Source organism: Berghia stephanieae, chromosome 5, assembly GCF_034508935.2.
Source record: "Berghia stephanieae isolate SIO BIC M18660-M18661 chromosome 5, UCSD_Bste_1.3, whole genome shotgun sequence".
Lineage (NCBI taxonomy): Eukaryota > Metazoa > Mollusca > Gastropoda > Nudibranchia > Aeolidiidae > Berghia > Berghia stephanieae.
The window spans coordinates 21,364,693-21,382,568 of NC_088364.1; the positions used below are offsets into that span (position 1 = coordinate 21,364,693).

The 17,876-nt window shown below is 33.5% G+C and overlaps 1 protein-coding gene across 1 annotated transcript in view; it reads right to left on the minus strand.

The window, feature by feature from the left end:
- Window positions 1–2,605: 2,605 nt before the first annotated feature.
- The window catches only part of LOC144972588 (mitochondrial dicarboxylate carrier-like), a 25,827-nt gene continuing 10,556 nt past the window's right edge, over window positions 2,606–17,876 (minus strand). The window contains exons 3-9 of the mRNA XM_078913985.1: window positions 13,920–14,039; window positions 11,459–11,619; window positions 9,959–10,000; window positions 9,264–9,471; window positions 8,299–8,379; window positions 7,208–7,264; window positions 2,606–6,591 (exon numbers count right to left, since the gene is read on the minus strand). Coding sequence (XP_078770111.1) covers window positions 6,493–6,591; window positions 7,208–7,264; window positions 8,299–8,379; window positions 9,264–9,471; window positions 9,959–10,000; window positions 11,459–11,619; window positions 13,920–14,039 — 768 coding nt within the window. The 3' untranslated portion in view covers window positions 2,606–6,492. The remainder of the gene's footprint in view (window positions 6,592–7,207; window positions 7,265–8,298; window positions 8,380–9,263; window positions 9,472–9,958; window positions 10,001–11,458; window positions 11,620–13,919; window positions 14,040–17,876) is intronic.

The following is a 17,876-nucleotide window of genomic DNA, read 5'->3' on the forward strand; positions in this document are numbered from 1 at the left end:
CCTTTTAGGATGGCTATTATCCAATACTGGTAGGTCTTATATGAAGTGAAATCTAAAATACTTTGCAATTCATTTGGATTACATAAATGTTCTGCAATATCATTATTTATCAAAAAACTGTTTGAATATACAGTCTCATAGTAACTTGCAATTTGTTTTCAATGAGATCAATAATGTCACATTCAATTCACTATTACTCATAACGCACAATGTGTGATTTGACGAGACATGATTTCTTTCACAATATCATTTATAGAATCATTATTATACATCTGATTATTTTCACCACGACAGCTATAGAAGCAAAATCTGGGTCACATCACTGATACTATTCTTTTGATGAAAACAGTAAAAAAAAAAATAATGTCAGAGTAGAATTGTTTAAACACTCAACATAAACATTCAAACAAAATCACATTTTACATACATATTGTATAGAAATGGACTCTTTCCTTATAATGCCTTTTTGCTTGAGAAAAAAATAAGAGTCCTTTTTCCTACATACACAGATTTCCAACAGCAGCAAACATGTCCTTTCTATAATTTGAAAAAGTAACAGAAAAAATATAAATAAAACGAACAAAACTGTATCAATCGCCAAAGACATGACATCTTCCCTTTTACATATCGTGGTCTCGTCATCTTTCTAAAGCATCATTTAAATAAACAATTCAATTTAGTCATAATATATCAAGTTCTAAATGATAAAGAAGCCACAATTTCACAAACTTTCATCTTAAATGTTGGTTCAAAAATCTGAATATGGAAGGTAAAATCAAATTTTGGCCCCCTCATAAAGTATGTATTTACTGCACTGATTAAATGGGTATCAGAAGCACGTCTGCTTACAACTGTATTTTTCTATGTATATTGTACTTTATTTGTCAACGGCAACTGTTAACCATTTTGCATATTTGGTTCCTTTTATATATAAAATCGATGAACAAATAACCACGGAAAGCAAGTGTCTCGTAATGAAATAACATGAAATTTAAAATATCCAAATAGAGGGGATATCATGACATTACAGAATGGACATGTGCAATATCAATGGTGAGAGACTTGTTGGACAAATAGAAACAAAAAGATATCATGGCAGTGTCTTAAAGGATTTGAAAAAAAGATTGATAATGAAAATGGTGTAACGATTAAAAAGAAACAGTCAAAAATTATTCATAGCATATGGTGTAATATCAATTAAATGTGCTCAAACCACTTAACATAGAGTCCCAAGACAACAGCAATATTTCACATGTAGGAAGAGACATGCCGCCTATCACAATATATATTTTTTTGACAGAGACAATGCTGTTATCAGCCAAGTACTCATTTTACACTTAAGTATAGTGAGGGAATGTGAGAAAAGAACCTTTTTCAAATACTCAACTCAGAGCAGGACTTGAACATGGGACTTACCAGTCGAAAAGGCGAGTGTCAAACGACCACAAAGCTACATATTGTATGATAGACTGCAACACTTTAAATAAGAATAATACTGAAAACATTTCGAGCAAAATATTGTATATATACCAACAGGTTTTTTTCTTTTTTTTTTTGTTTGTTTTGATTTTATTTTTATTCATGGAAGTTGAGTTGAGAACAAATAACATGATTCTGGTAGAGATTGTATAATATACGACTCTGAAAACAACTTAAGCTTTCTCATCTCTTGCCTCTGTATAGTGAACACATTATTTACATATATTTTATTTGTATAGTACATTTTATAAGGAAAAGGAAAATTAACACACATCATGTTGATATTACCTAAAAGGCTGTTCTATAACTTCTGGTTTTACATATTAAGTATATTCAATATGAATCACTTATTATATTGCAAGATCCAACGAAAACAAAACAAAAAAGAGAAATATAAATTTGGTAGCGTCTAGCTAATCATTATAACGTAAGCATCTCCTTCATCACCTAAAGGTTCATGTAAAAGATGCACCTCCATTTTAAGAGGAGATGAGGTGTAAATATTGAATTTTTGTATAATGAAAGTTTAGACATTGCAGCAAACTAGTTTCAAAAACTGGGTAATACCAAGTCATCTTATTCAGGGACAAAGGCAGGAATCAGAAAAATGTACTAGCATTATAAGTGGATAGAGAAGACCCCGCCAGCACCCCCTCCAATTACCCATAACGAGCATTAATTTTGAGTAAAAAGACAACCAACATTTTCAGAACAATCATAATTTATTAACAGAGATTCCAATCTCTGATTTTATCAAATAAACGGTAGACTTTTAAAAAATGTCATGCATGATTTCGACCTTTTGCAATGGATTTGGTCAAATATGTTTGTTTATAATACGGTTATGTCTCCAGAATCCAAACACCTCCATTCCTAACATTCTGTCCGGTTTACTGAGACATGCGGACAGTGGAATCAGTGCCATAACTGGAATTTATATAATGTAGTTTTGACCAAAGACTGTTGTAATCTAAGCTTATTTTTGCAGCAAAAAGCTCCTTTCAACAATGGCCAATGTGAAGGTTATTAGAATTGTGTTCATTATGTCATTTCTATTTTTTAAAATTTCTCATTCATGAACTCTTGAAGGTTTCGGAGTGTCATTTTAGGTTGGACCTTTTAAAAATTTTTTTTTTATAACGATGTCTCTTTTTACTCATGATGGTATCCTGAGTTTTATTCTCTTTGTTTGTTTGTTTTTAAGGGTTTTACGGCGCTTGCAACACATTTAGGTCATATCAGCGCCAGTAAAAAGGAAGAAAATGGGATAGTAAAAAGTCTAGAATTACAAATAAAGCACCCAAGAAAAAGTAAGACATAGGGGAACTGGGAACAAATAGGGATCAGATGTAGATTCCAAGAGCATACCACCAGTGTACTTAGTTTGAGATCACCTATAAGTCTCATCCGGACACAAGCACAAAATCCAACAAAGAGGAATACACTCAAATGCTTACATTATAAATTCAAAATAACAAATATAATAATACATAACAGAAAGATGATTTACAAGGAAAAAAAAAATCATCTCCCAAAACACTAACTACGCATTTGACTGTTTCCCTCCCAGCCAGGACTCGGGCCAGGGCCAGGACAAAACCAAGTAATCTCATTCAAAGACAATGACAGAATGCAAGTTGGAAAACAGATATACGGGAATAGAAGACACAGTATGTACCTCCCTGCCCACTATGGGAGGTCAGGAACCCCATCCAGTTATTCTCTTTGCTGAAGATGCTGATATGTGAAAGTTGAGGAGAAATTTAAAGAAATTTAACTGGAGTGGGGTCTACTGGTGCTTATTATTGATGATCAATTGAGGCAGTGAAAATGTGAGAACAGATTCATAATTTATTGGGACTATTGAAAAGTAGGAATGTCAAATGGTGGCGAGATCATACGCTCATCAAAGACTTACCTTTACGTTAATTAAAAACATATCCTATGCATGCCCAATGAAATCAATATCAAGTGATAAGGAATGGATAGTTTATGGTATATCAGATTGTGTATACTGACCAGTCACAGATTATTGACACCTGTTGATTATTGCACACACACACTGCATCGATTGAGGAGGCAGGGCTATCTGCAAATGACTGGACTGGATAGACAAATACCTACCTAACCTGAATTGGATGTGACAAAGCGTTTTAAATTGGTTTATACTTCACTCGTTTGTTGATGGCATTGAAGGAGAATGTGGATTATGGTCATAAATCCTGTATATTGTAATGGCTTGTTCCCAAAATAAGTGTTCAGATTCAGATACAAGAATCTCTGGATTATGCTACACAAATAAAGAATAGAATCTGTCACCGGGCAACCTGTCCGGATAATGGAGACATCCCAACTGTGGCATTCCAGATTAGAGAGACCTGACTGTATGCCTCATTTTTCAAGAAAAAAAAAAGAAAATTATATTAAAAATCAGAAAAACAAATTAAAATGGCATTCATGACAAGTCGAAAGACATAAAAGTAAAAACTAAATGCTTCCAGATTAAATGAAGTCTCTTTAAACTGCCTTCTACACATTCACACACCAAAATATGAACCAAGATTAGAATTGGTCACAATAATAAGGTACTGCTAGATCATCAAGGAACGTACATTATCAAACAATGCATTTACCAATAAGCACAATTATTTATAAACATAGGCTTGATTAGAACATAGCATCAAGCTTTTTTTTTACTGGACTAGCATCAAAGAGAGAAAGTATGTTATGATGTTCTTTTACGATGATATTCACAATATATATATAAAAATCAAGTAAAAATAAATGCAATACTTTTACTCGAATTTCATGTGCGATTATAAAATAGAAAAATGCCCCTATATCATTGTTTGATTGAATTTGAGGATCTAAAAATATAAGAGATGAGAGCTGGTCTGAAAAAATAAATCAGGGGTGCTACTAGAGCAAGAGAAGTAGATTTTCTCTGTAACTGTAACACTCGAATGTAGTTACATGTCTATAAATCTTATCAAGATGTTAAAAAAATTTAAGCAAATTTTACTCAGAGAAGATTGCCTCATCATATAATATTGATAACATGGATTCAAATTTATCCACTCCTGGTTGATTTTATCAGGCCACTACAAAACTGCTAAAAATCATGAAAATCAAATAAAGAAAGAAATTCCATTAAAGATAGAAAAACGAATCTAGTCTTAGATCATGCGTGGCATTTGACCTTGACTGTATTAAATACTGTGTGTAAAAAAATATTAAAGAATATAGATATAGAAATTATTTGAAAACATTGTGGAAAGTAGAGACGTCATAAAGAAAAAAAAATGAAAACATATTTCATTTTAAGATTGATTCAAAACATAAGTATTAAATATGATAATGAAAATAAAAACCAAAAACAAACATTATAAATCATCTTTTTATAAACTAATCTCTTTATAAACTATATGTAAATATTTATAAATTCTTTATGATATGAAATGGTTCTAAACTGTACTCTGATTGCAACTTAGTTTTTTTGGGTTTTTTTTTTTTCTTTTCTTTTCCCTTACACTAATGCAGCGCTGTGTTTGACTTGATCAAGGCATTCATTTATGTGAAGAGGAAAAGGAAGAAGAAAGCTGTATCAATAATAATAACATTTTAAGATGGCAACAAATTCTTTACCATTAGCTTGAGAGGTGGCTCTCATGGAAATTTAAAAAAAAAATAATTGCATACACTTGTATATAGTAAAAACGAGTAAACATAAAACTCTTGTAAAGAATAGACTGGTAATATATTGACTAACACAAATCTCAATAAAATCCTGGATAATAAAACATGGCAATATATCGCATATTAATGACCCTTTGGTAATCTTAAAATGTGCTCAAAGTATCATCAAAATAAGTTTGATTCCAAAATGGAGCACAAACACAAAAATCAAAATCTACTTTTTTACAACCTTTTTGTGTCCTTGATTGATAGGTTTAGTTCCAATATGCATAAGCTTAGATTTTTCGGCAGAACTTTTCAAACATGTTATAACAAATTAAAAATAAAAAAATAATGTCTTACTTTAAAAACAATAAAATGATCCTTTTAGGTCATGTCAACATCAGTAAAAAGGAAGGTGATAGAACATTACAATGGTTTAGATTTTAAGCAGCAAAAAAAAAAAAATAAAGTGTAAGACAAAGGGGACTACTTCAATAGAGACCAGAAGTATGTCTAAGAGCAATGTGTCCTTGTAGCAAGTTTGAACCACTTACAAGTCCCACATTGACTTTGATACGGGATCTCCATTAAAAGGGCTACACTCAGATAGTTACATATTAAGCACTACAAGTACAAGCTTAAACCTAACAGTGACATTACTAATACATGATGGAGAGATGGTTACCAAGGCAAGATTTATCTCTCAAAAAAAGATAAATTCACCCCTTTTCCTCTTGGAAAAAGACCAGGCAGTGTCAAGGCGAAGATGACACAAAGGCACTTAGTAAGAGCTAACTGATTTTGAAGGAAAGAAGAGATAGCTGGACTGTGGACCGATGAAGACTCCAATGGTCAAGGGAGGTCCACCCTTCCCCTGTCCTTAGGGAAATTCTACTGACCACCACTTGACATGATTTTAAGATGATTATAAAAATGGAACATATAATTCTGGTTGCATAATTAATCAACAAGGATAAAATCATTATTTAGCACCCACATATTACTGAAATCCGAAACCCTCTCATGTACATACAATGGATCAACCGTCGTCTTGTAAATATTGTAAAAAAAAAAAAAAACCCCAAAAAAAACAAAAAAAAAAAAACCAAAAAAAAAACAACAAAAAAAACCCCCAAAAAACAAAAAAAACCCCAAAAGCCTCCCCCCCCCCCCCCCCCCCCCCCCCACCAATAAAATAATAACAATAAAAATGGAATAAAAATGATGACCAGCCATTTAAATAAAAACTACAATAATAGATAAGCATAGATACAATAATAGCGTAGTGCAGTTGTTTAATTATATTAAATCTATACTATATAAATTGATCTATTATCACATTGGGTCATCACCAAAGTTCTGTCGTACTTGCTCAAAGAACACAAAGGTAAGAACAGTATGTGGTCCTAATCTCACAAAAGCTGGAACAAATCCCTGTTAAGTTGAAAAGATAGATTGAAGAAAATTAAAGCAAAGTCATTCAAATGTTGAAAGCTGACACAGTTACAAAATGATAAATTATAAAAAAAAAAGCTTTTCAAATGTGTGATAAACAGAATTAATGCAATAATTTAATTACATACAAAAAGATAACATTTTAAAAATTATTTTTCCTTTTGTCAAAGGGCCATAATACTTTGTCAATATTTGTTCTCCTTATTCAAAATTTAAAAAATGCTCTCTTAGCTTTATCATGCCGTTTTAAACATGTTTTTGGTGACTATATTTTAAACAATTTTTGATAAAGTGCAAAATATTACATTACTAGCCCACAGCCTGCAAGATATAGAAGCATCAAATTTATTTACATACTCTACCATAACATTCATAATAGAAGATCAGAATAGAAGTCTAAACTTTATATAACCAAGTGTAATGTTAATATTAAAAATATATATTTTTTAAATTAACAAATTTTTAAAAATCTTAGTAAAAGGAATCACTCCTAAAAGCCTTTGACTATGATAAACCCCATGCTAAGATATTTTATTCTTCCTCTTTATTGATGCCGTACAGCATCTAAATAAAAAATATTGGGATACAACTTTACCTTGAAAAATCCAAGAGGTCCATTCTTTCCTATATCAAGGGCACAAGACATAATACTCTGGATTGGGATATATAAAGATATATAAAGAGAGAAATCATGAATGAATACCATGTGTATATCAAATTCCATTCATTCATTTATTATTATTATTATCATTATTATTATTATTATTATTATATTATTATTATTATTATCATTATTATTACCATTATTATTATTATTATTATTATTATTATTTATTATTATTATTATTATCATTATTATCATCATTATTATTATTATTAATTATTATTATTATTATTATATTATTATTATTATTATTATTATTATTATTATTATTATTATTATTATTATTATTATTATTATTATTATTATTATTATTATTATTATTATTATTATTATTATTATTATTATTATCATAATCATCATCATTGATATTTTTATTTAATTTGTTCTTTCAATATGAGACTGAAGGTATAATGCTGTTTCCGCTTTTGTTTTAAAACAACAGCTAAATTTTTTTTTTAATATTGAGATATATATAATTATCGTATGCAAAAAAGGTCTTTTTCCTTACAGTTTTTGCAAGAGTTCTACAAAATTTTAACAATCACCAGTGGATCAACGGACTTTAAATTTCTGTTTTCAAAATGACACAAACTCACGGTTTCTGTTTTCACTTGACAAGAATATATTGAACAGTGAGTTCTCAGTCACAGCCTCCGTCGTGTGACTTTTCAGGAAGCAGTGATTAAACAGAGTACGGACGATCCAGTCAGTTATTTTGAACTCATCATTTCACTGCTTTAAATCAATCTTATATTCTACATAAAAATAGACTATACTACCTTGTAAGTCAAGATTAAACAGCACAAACAATCTTCTTTTGTTTGAAAACCTTAATTTATTATATCTCATGACAGTAATAATAAAGAAACAAAAAAAAAAAAAACAAAAAAAAAATTGAAATTAAAAGAAAATAATTTAAAATTTTAAAAATAAATAAATAAAAAAGAATTAATAGACTCGATGGCATAATCAAAATATTTGTAGAACAATGTATTTGCAAAAAGAATAGTATTTGTTATTACCTTATAGGTACCGGGGGCAGCATTCATCATTCTGGTTTTCATTACATCCAAAGGTTGTGTTAAACATGTGGCAATCATACCCTGCAATTGATAACAATAATGTGAAATAAAATGAGTGTCCGACAAAAAAAAAAGAAGAACAAATTAAAAGGAAGTGAGAAATAATTATGAATACAAATACATTTTATAATCAACTGTTTTTTAACAACAGTCTGTACCCTTTTTTGTTTTTGTCTTCCTGTGATTATTATTGAAACCTAAGCTTGCTGAGATTGTAGCAAGAAAAGATGTTTTCTCCTGCATCTACCTGCAGTTGTGAGACAAGAGGGCAATGTCATCGGCAATATCAAGATCATCCAGTTGTGTCCATAGTGGCACTGGATTTAATTGTTTTTCCCTGTTGTTGTTGATATCATAATCCAGCTGATGACCTGTGGGGGCAGCGTGGCTCAGCAGTCTGGTCTTTGCTTCTTATCCAAAATGTACCGAGTTCGACAACTCGCCACGTTGTGTGGCTTTGAGCAAGTCACCTTGTCCTAGCTCACTTTGCAGTGCTGCACTGTGGATGACACCTTGGTTATTCCAGGAATAGACCTTAAAGACTCCACTTAAGGATGAATACAGGGAATTTTATTTATTTAGGAAAAGGAAGGGTGACAGTAAACATCCTTGGTGGACTCCCATCTTAACTTCACAGCTTTCTGATAATTTGCCAGTATGAGCCACGAGGCTGTCATCCCCTGGTAAATGCAGTGGATGAGGAAGACAAATTTTTCTGGTATCCCATAGTGCCTTCGTAGCTTCAAAAATGTCTCTCTTACTACACTGTCAAATGCCTATTCATAATCTATAAAATTGACATAGATGCCTATACTTCCTGGAGGAACAAAAGTAGAGGGCTAAATTCAATATGACTGCTTTAAAACAAAGGAGGAGCTACAGTAAGCTCTCTCATTAAAACTTACAGCAAGAACACTAGAGGTGAGGTGCAGGTTAATGTTGTCAACAAAGAATCCAGACTTGAGTAACATGCCTTTAAGTTGGTCGTAGCATGCTAACTGACCCACCGTCACAAGGACAGCCCTGGAGCTTGCCATGGAGGCCCCATTGAAGGCTGTGGTGATACCTTCAAATCTTGCAACTTTGTACATTCCATCTATGGCATGTTTGTAACTGGGCAAAAAAACATGAAAGGCAGCATGTGTCATAGTGAGAACAATTTCTTGTTTGTTTGTGCTTTAGTCTCTTCCAACACAATTGAGGTTATATGAGAGACCGCGAAACAAAAAAACAAGCAATCTAAAAAAATAGTACAATGTAAATCAAAATCATAACTGAAGATATCATAAGCTAGATTATAAATAACCAAAAACAAACAGGCAGAAGATTTACAGAAAAAAAAATATCCCCTGTCAAAAATACAATCACAAACCAAAGAAGCAGGATAGGCTAGTAAAGGACGAAGAAACGACATCACTATCGATCATACACCCATGCGACATCAAGGTATATGATTCAAGGGTGATGCTCCATCCAACCACCGCTGGAGAACAATTTCAAATTGCATATTCCCCAAGTCAAACAAAACATTTCATTGTATAATTTTAATAAAACTAAGCGAGAAGTTGAATTTTGAAAACAGTAATAGCAACATACTTACTTTCTTCTTTCTCCTTTTGGCAATTTTATATCATTTTGCATCCTGAAATGGGAAAAGAAATACTTTTTTTTAGTAAAATAAAAAATGAAAAAATAAAATTCTTGTGGCATAATAAAGAAAAATATTGTTATCACAATAATTTGATATACCGCCCCCTTATTGATATCATTTTCAAATAAAACGAGATGCTAAATTTTCAGACCTGCTGCATGTACCAAACTAAAAATCTTTATTTTTAGAAGAAAAAAAAATCACAAAAACCACAATTGCAAGAAAGAAAGCTTTATCACAAATCTCTTTATGAATGTGGTGTAGTTCTAATTTCTTACAACAATTTCATCTGATCTCATCTGAAATTTGGTTAAAATGTGGCAATTTTGGCTTCAACAAGAATCATCTGTTTAAGACCTGTCTAAAACAGAACCGATTGAGCACAGGGAAAAAATTCCATTATAGGCAAGTTTTCATCTTACACAGGTTTTCATTGTTTTTCATGAAGGATCATTAAGTGCACAGCAATCACTAAACCATTTTTGTCAGATGGCATGCAGCTTTACAATAAATACCTGTGTGTAACCTTATTTCTTGATAGTACAAGCTAGAAAAAATGTTTTTGCATTTTTTGTTTGTTTGAATGTTGCTGTTGTTATTGATATTAATTTAACCTTTTCCTTCTAGTTCTAGACCTGCTAATAATACGTTCTACTGTTATGAAAAAAGTCAAAATGCGAGATAATGACACTGTTACAGGATATTGCATTCAATATTAATCTTAGATTCAGTTACCAACCTATCATCCACAATTCCATTTCATTGAGCAAGTGGCCAACAAACAATAAAACCCATTGAACCAATCTCCTTCATCCATTTGTTAACAAGGCGTTTGTGCATTATCAAGAATATTCCCATGAACATAAACCAGGCCTTCATTTCACTCACTTATATGAATTTGTACTAAATTGCGAATGGTGACCACGAAAAGGAATTTTCAGTTCCCATCGCACAAGGTGAAAGACAACCACCGTAGCAGAGCCCAGATCTGAGGTTGGAATTAAGTATGATATCCTGTTGAGAGGGACTTCTCTGTAAGAAGTCTTGTGTCTTGTACAGAAAACCATGATAAGCTGCGTTTTATGTGAGTATACAAATGCTGTCATCCTAGCAAGACTTATTTTCACAAGACCGACTATCCAGTTACCATTGACGCAATTTCTTTTCGGTTTAAAGATATTTTGAGCATGATGGCTTTAACAGAAATAAAGAGGAAAAAATGACATTTTGATTTCTTTTCAGTTTAGCAATCTTTTAGGTTTCGACAATTTTGGTTTAACCGTTATTTACTGTATGCGATAGACTAGCTTCCTATCAAAAGAATGACAGGAAATTGCTATTGCCCATTGAAAGCTATAGAAATCGGGATAAACTCTGGCACCATGGGCCTCATGGCTCTGAAGGACTCCGAAGGAGGAAGGCAATAGAATGTAGACCCATTGATCTCACCTGACATTGACCAAGTCAGCCGGTGTTCCTACAAATCCTCCTGATGCTCCAGCCACTGCTGCTAGCCCTACTTTCTCATAGAAAGGCATAGTACGACCATCCTTTGTCAATTCCTTCTTTACTGTTTCATAAATAGCAAACCTAGTCATAGAATAAGTCAGCTGTAAATGAGTAAAAATAAAAATGTCATTCAAATGTCGGAGGTGAAAAAATAAAATAATATGAACATGAATGTAGCACATTTCTTGGCAATTAACTATAAATAATAATAATAATAATAATAATAATAATAATAATAATAATAATAATAATAATAATAATAATAATAATAATAATGATAATAAAAATAATAATAATAATAATAATAATAATAATAATAATAATAATAATAATAATAATAATAATAATAATAATAATAATAATAATAATAATAATAATAATAATAATAAATTCCCTTTATTCATCCAATAAGGGAAATTTATCTCAAGGGTCTATTCCAAGAGAAGACTGGAATAGCCCAGGCATCAGCCGCAGTGCAGCTCCGTAAACTGTGCTAGAGCAAAGTGACTTGCTCAAGGCCACACATCTAAGCGGGTATTTGAACTCAGTACCTTTCGGGTATGAAGCAAAGACTACACCACTGAGCCATGCTGCCCCTTGCTCGGTGTGCCTTACAATGATTCACCTATTCGCCCAACAGGCCATAGATGGAATGTTTCATTTATATACAGTAAGAGTCACTTGTAAGGCATCCTTTTTGTACAAGCACTTTTACAATATCTGACACTGCTTATCGTTACTTATTTACACCTCGTGCAAAGTGAATTACCCAATGATAAAATGCTAAGAAGAAAGGAGTCCGTCAAGGGTGTGTTGCCTCACCAGATCTGTTTAATCTATACCAAGAAACAATCATGAGGGGCATAACTAATATGGAGGGAATAAAAGTAGGAGGTCACAACATAAATAATATAAGATACGCAGACGATACGGTACTCGTTGCAACATCAGAAATCCAACTTTAAAATATTGTTGACAAAGTGGTAGTAGATAGTGAAGCCAAGGGAATGGAAGTGAATATCACCAAAACGGAATGCATGGTAATACAGAAAAACCCCGAAAACAACAACACCTGCAATATAACGATTCACGGCGAGCAACTTACCAACGTAGAAAGTTTTAAATACCTGGGTTCAATAGTGACAACAGATGGAAGATGTAACCGAGACATACGAGCAAGAATAACTCAAGCCAAACAGGCCTTTATGGACCTCGGAAACATTTTGAAAAACAAACAGATGTCGTTCGGGATTAGATTCCGAGTCTTGAAGTGCTACGTGTGGCCAATCTTGTTATACGGATGCGAAAGCTGGACTACAAATGCAGAAACACAAAAGAACATTGAAGCTTTTGAAATGTGGTGTTTGAGAAGGATGCAGAGAATATCGTATACTGCACACAAAACGAACGAAGAAGTGCTAAAACAAACATACCAACAAAGGAAACTAATGCCCTTAATAGCGGATCGACAACTATCCTTTTTCGGGCACATAGTAAGGAAAGATAAGAATGAATACCTGGCAAGTTGTGGAAAAATACCTGGTAAACGCGCCCGGGGGAGACAAAGAAAAATACTCATAGACCAACTGAAGGGCTTCACCAACCTAACAATCCAAGAGCTGTTTGAAAAAGCAAGAGACAGGGAGGAATGGAGAGAGATAATTCATGCAGTATCCGAAGCCTGGTCCAGGCATGGAACCTAGAAGAAGAAGAAGTAAATGCTAAGGCAAGTTAGTATTCATTGTTCCTGACCACGCCCAACATCACTTGATTTGAATACAAGTCAAGACAAAGTACACCACTGATCCAACAGACATTATAGATGTAGCGCTAAAAGGAAGATGTTCAGCATTCAGGGAACTTAAAGAAATAATCCTTCATGACAAATTAGCCATTTCATGTAATGCACTTTGAAATAATAATATGTTTTGAGCTGCCTCAAAAAGCATTTAAACATCATAATAAATAAATTGCAACGTCCCTGAAATCATTTTTAGTGATGAAATTTAGGAAAAGTGTAATATTCTTTCCTCCTTTTAAAATTGTCTACGCTTCACTTTCATTTTACAATTTTCCATTTAAAAGGCCAATTTATGTAAAAATATATTCTAACTTTTAGCACCGATTGTGTTTAAGAAAAAAAAAAGAAAAGAAGAAAGACCCCCCCCTCCCCACCAAATAAAAAAAAAATTAACAAAACAATCAACCTTTCCCCCTTGGATTAATAATAAAATAAAATAAAATATCTAAAATATGTATAGGGGATTTTAAAAGAAAATCTTCAAAAGAAATAAATGTTATTAATATAATTGTTAATATAAGAAGAATATTTGAAGACGCTTACTTCTTATCCACAAGTCAAATTACAAACATTTTATTTGTGCATTTCGTCCATCCTTACCTGCCTCAATATGGATGCTGACAGCCCATTGTACAGGCCTAGAACACCATCTCCTTTGACCACCTTAACGGCCATTTTGGCAAGGCCAACATTTGACCCTTGCTGAGTTTGAAGGTGAACCTGGGAGTTGATAAATAAAAAGTTAAATAAATAAATAAATATCGTATGTTAAAATTGCGCGCGCGTCCTCTCTCTCTCTGCCCTCTCTCTCTCCTCTCTCTCTCTCTCTCTCTCTCTCTCTCTCTCTCTCTCTCTCTCTCTCTCTCCCTCTCTCTCTCTGCCCTCGCTACAGTCCTTCTCTATATGAAATTTATAAAACCCAAACTATTTTCAAACAAAAACATTGTATACTGCATTTCTAAATAGCTATTCGTCATCATCATCAATGGCATGTGTACGTGAATACGTCGCTGAACAGCTGTCTTCTCGGTCATCTGCACTTCTCTATAATGGACGATTTTTGGCAGGTTCAAATAATATGTTCTGGTAGATTTGTGGTGTGTATCATCCTCTTACTCCATACATGTCCAAAAAACTTCATAATAAAATACAAGCCTTTCCCCTGTATTTGACACAGGCATCTTTTCTAATCCTATTCAAAACATCTTAATTGGGCATTTCGTCTATCAAAGGAACTTTTAATATTCTTCTGTATAGCTCAGATGCTTCAAATCTTTTTGTGCATTCTGTATCTAAAGTCCATGTCTCACAGTCGCGCAGCAGTGACATACGATGTCGGTTAGTCGGAAAGTCTTTGCAACTTTTTGAAATAATCATGCATTCTGGGTTTTTTTGTTTTGTTTTTTTTTTTTTCATTATATTCTTCGCTCAGGCTTATAAGCTTGTCTACTATTTGTCTTGAATATCTTTGAGAGAATGTGCCATCAACACTCCATCGTAAACGTATCTTAAATTATTCATACGCTGACCATCTACCGCTAAGCTAATCGTACTACCTTCATAATAAATTATATTAACGCAATATTTTAATGGGTCTTCTGTATTGACAACAGCTGGTTACAACAATCCTATCGAATAATGACAAAACAATTTTATTTACTTATTCGTTGTCTATTTGACAGAAAACTTTTATCTAATTGTATCAATAAATTAATATGACCCAAATCTTGTCAAGAAGTCTTAAACCTGAGACTTCTTAGAAGTTTCAGGTTTTAGACACTTTGATTAGTTGGTAATGATATTAATCTGTTGATGAATAAAGTGAAAACTTTCTAATCAAAATAATTATTTTAAAAAATGAGTTTTGTTATTGTGCCGCAAAATCATACAGGCGCCTCTTCAGTCGTTATCAACAGGTGTTCACAGGTCATCAATAAAATGTGCTAATTTATTATCAGTGATGTATTTTGAAACAAAGCAGAGGATCACTAGCAATAAATTCCAATACATCAAACATAGCAAATTGTAGTGGTAGAGCGTCTACTCCAAGAGTTGATTTGCAAAACATAGCAGCATCATCCGCGCGTGAACACACGTAGAAACACAACGATGAGCATACATACACACCATACGTGCATATTTACACACACATACATACATACACACACATACACAATTATCTAACGTGTAACTGTTTTCCAACACATCTTTCCATATTTTCATCTTACCCTTACACCAGTGCCTGCTTCCCCCCCCCCCCCCCCCCATTAATGAATATAACCCCAACTGCAACACATTAAGCAGCCCCGAATATGCTGTCATTGAATCATTGACACAGCTTTTACTTGTTTTAACTTTTAAAAAAAAATGCAATTTCATAAATAAATAAATAAATAAAGACTATAAATTTGGTACAACTTCTAATTTAAAGGCAAAAAGAAAAATAAATATATTTAGAAAAACAGTGCATTATCTATCTCCGTCGATCTTATATTATCATACTAACAAGAATAATGCAAGCTTTAATCTGTTGGGCAACGGAAAGGAATTTATGATAAAAACGATTAATAATCAATTCACTAAAATTCAGCAAATAGCTCAGCTCAGGCGCAGACAGTGGCGATGGGTTGGCCAGACCCTGCGGAAGGAGCCCTGTAACAATATAACCAAGCAGGCTCTCGAATGGAACCCGCAGGGCAAAGAGAAACGAAGTCGTCCAAAACAAGACTTGGAGGAGAAGCCTTCACCAAGATTTGTATGCCTCCAATCTTACCTGGAGTGAGGCACGGTCTATGCCACGGACTGAAGAAGATGGAAGAGAGCTGTTGAGCCCTACGATTCAATCTCTCGAGGGGGCGTGGACATCGACTCTTCGAAACTGGTGAAGAACTTGCCAGAGTTTTCCACCAGCAAGAGGAGCTACTGGGTGGCAGCAAATCGGCTTCGGTCGAGAACCTGTCTAACAGCTCACTCGCTGCATCAGTGGGGACTTTCCACCTGTCCAACACGTACCCGTTGTGGTAACGAGCCCAAAACCGCAGATCATCTAGTTTAACGGTGTATTGTGACGAACCTTCCGGAAGGGTTTACGACGGTGCACGAATGCGGAATGGAATTTGCTCATTGAGTCGATCGTCATAACATAGTAGTGTGAGCACCATTAGAAGCTGCTGCCAGTGCCAGGGGCATAAGTCCATTCCTCAGCTATTGGAAGCCAAATGTAATCCAATAAAACCATCATAGTATTCTTATCATCATTTTTATCTTGAGCATATGGCCACAAAAAGCGATTCATATGCATCCTGTTATAAATTGAACGAAGTTGACGTCACTCAGCTCTTTGTTATTGTTTTAAGATAGCCATTTTGGTGAATACAACTAAATTATATCAATCAGACTATAAACGTTCATGTTACACACAATTTTGTGTGTTGATATGCTAAATCCGGCTGGTGGACGTTGTGAGTATTTAACCTAAATTCATAGCATCAATAGCCAGTACACTGTATTGTGTCAGATGCCCGTATTAATGCCATTTCCCCCCATATTAAATATAGGTAATGCTTGGGTCGATAGGAATATTATAATACATCAATATCTGCTGTACTCAGCTTATAATACTGTCCCCGATTAATAGGCTTAGACGGATGATACATATTACAATACCGGGCACTGACTAAACACTTTTTCTTTTGTTGACCAGAATCCTTTTTATTTCAAAATACATATCTGAATACTTATGATGACTCTCAATTTGTCTTAATTTATCTAACCCGAGATCTTGGATCGATGATAGATGGGGTTAATCTAAATTAATCAATATTTAAAATTGAAAAAAAAAAAAAAAAAAATGAGGTCGCAGTTTTTAAAATGGCGTTTCGTCAGCGTGTGGTAGAATGATGATAGACGATGGGTAGGTTAATCACATAGAACTATTAACAGCTGTCGTTTAAAATGTAAATAGGGATGCTGTTTGAAGCTTGAAAGAGTGACAAACACCAACCACGAGGAGCGGTGTGGACCTTTCGGGTTTCTCTTACATCAACAGACTGGGTAGCCGTTTCAAATGGAAATAACGATAATGCTGTTTGAAGCTTGAAAGAGAGAAAAACACCAACCAAGTGGAGTGATGTATATGTTTCGGGTTTCCCGTACATCAACAGACAGGATCAACAAGACTCAAAACACAAGGTAGTGATGGTTTGGCCAGAAAACTCGTCCTTCAAATCTTATCAATGGTGTCATTATCTAACTGTGTACCGGTTTTGGCGAAATTTTATAGGAGAGACAAACATTTTTTTTTTAATAAAAAAAAGCCACGCGTACTGGATTAAAGGCAATATCCGTTAAGCGTTTGGATGTCAGACCTGCATATGTACACGTCGGATATAGGCGTCAAAATATATTTTTTTATAAATCCGGTGTGCCACGAAAAACGATGATTAAACTGCTATTCGTTTATTTACTTTACAAAGGATAATAGGGCCACATGGTAATATTTTTGTTATTACGCTGTAGTACAATCGAATTTTCTCCAAACCCAAACATTTTTGATTG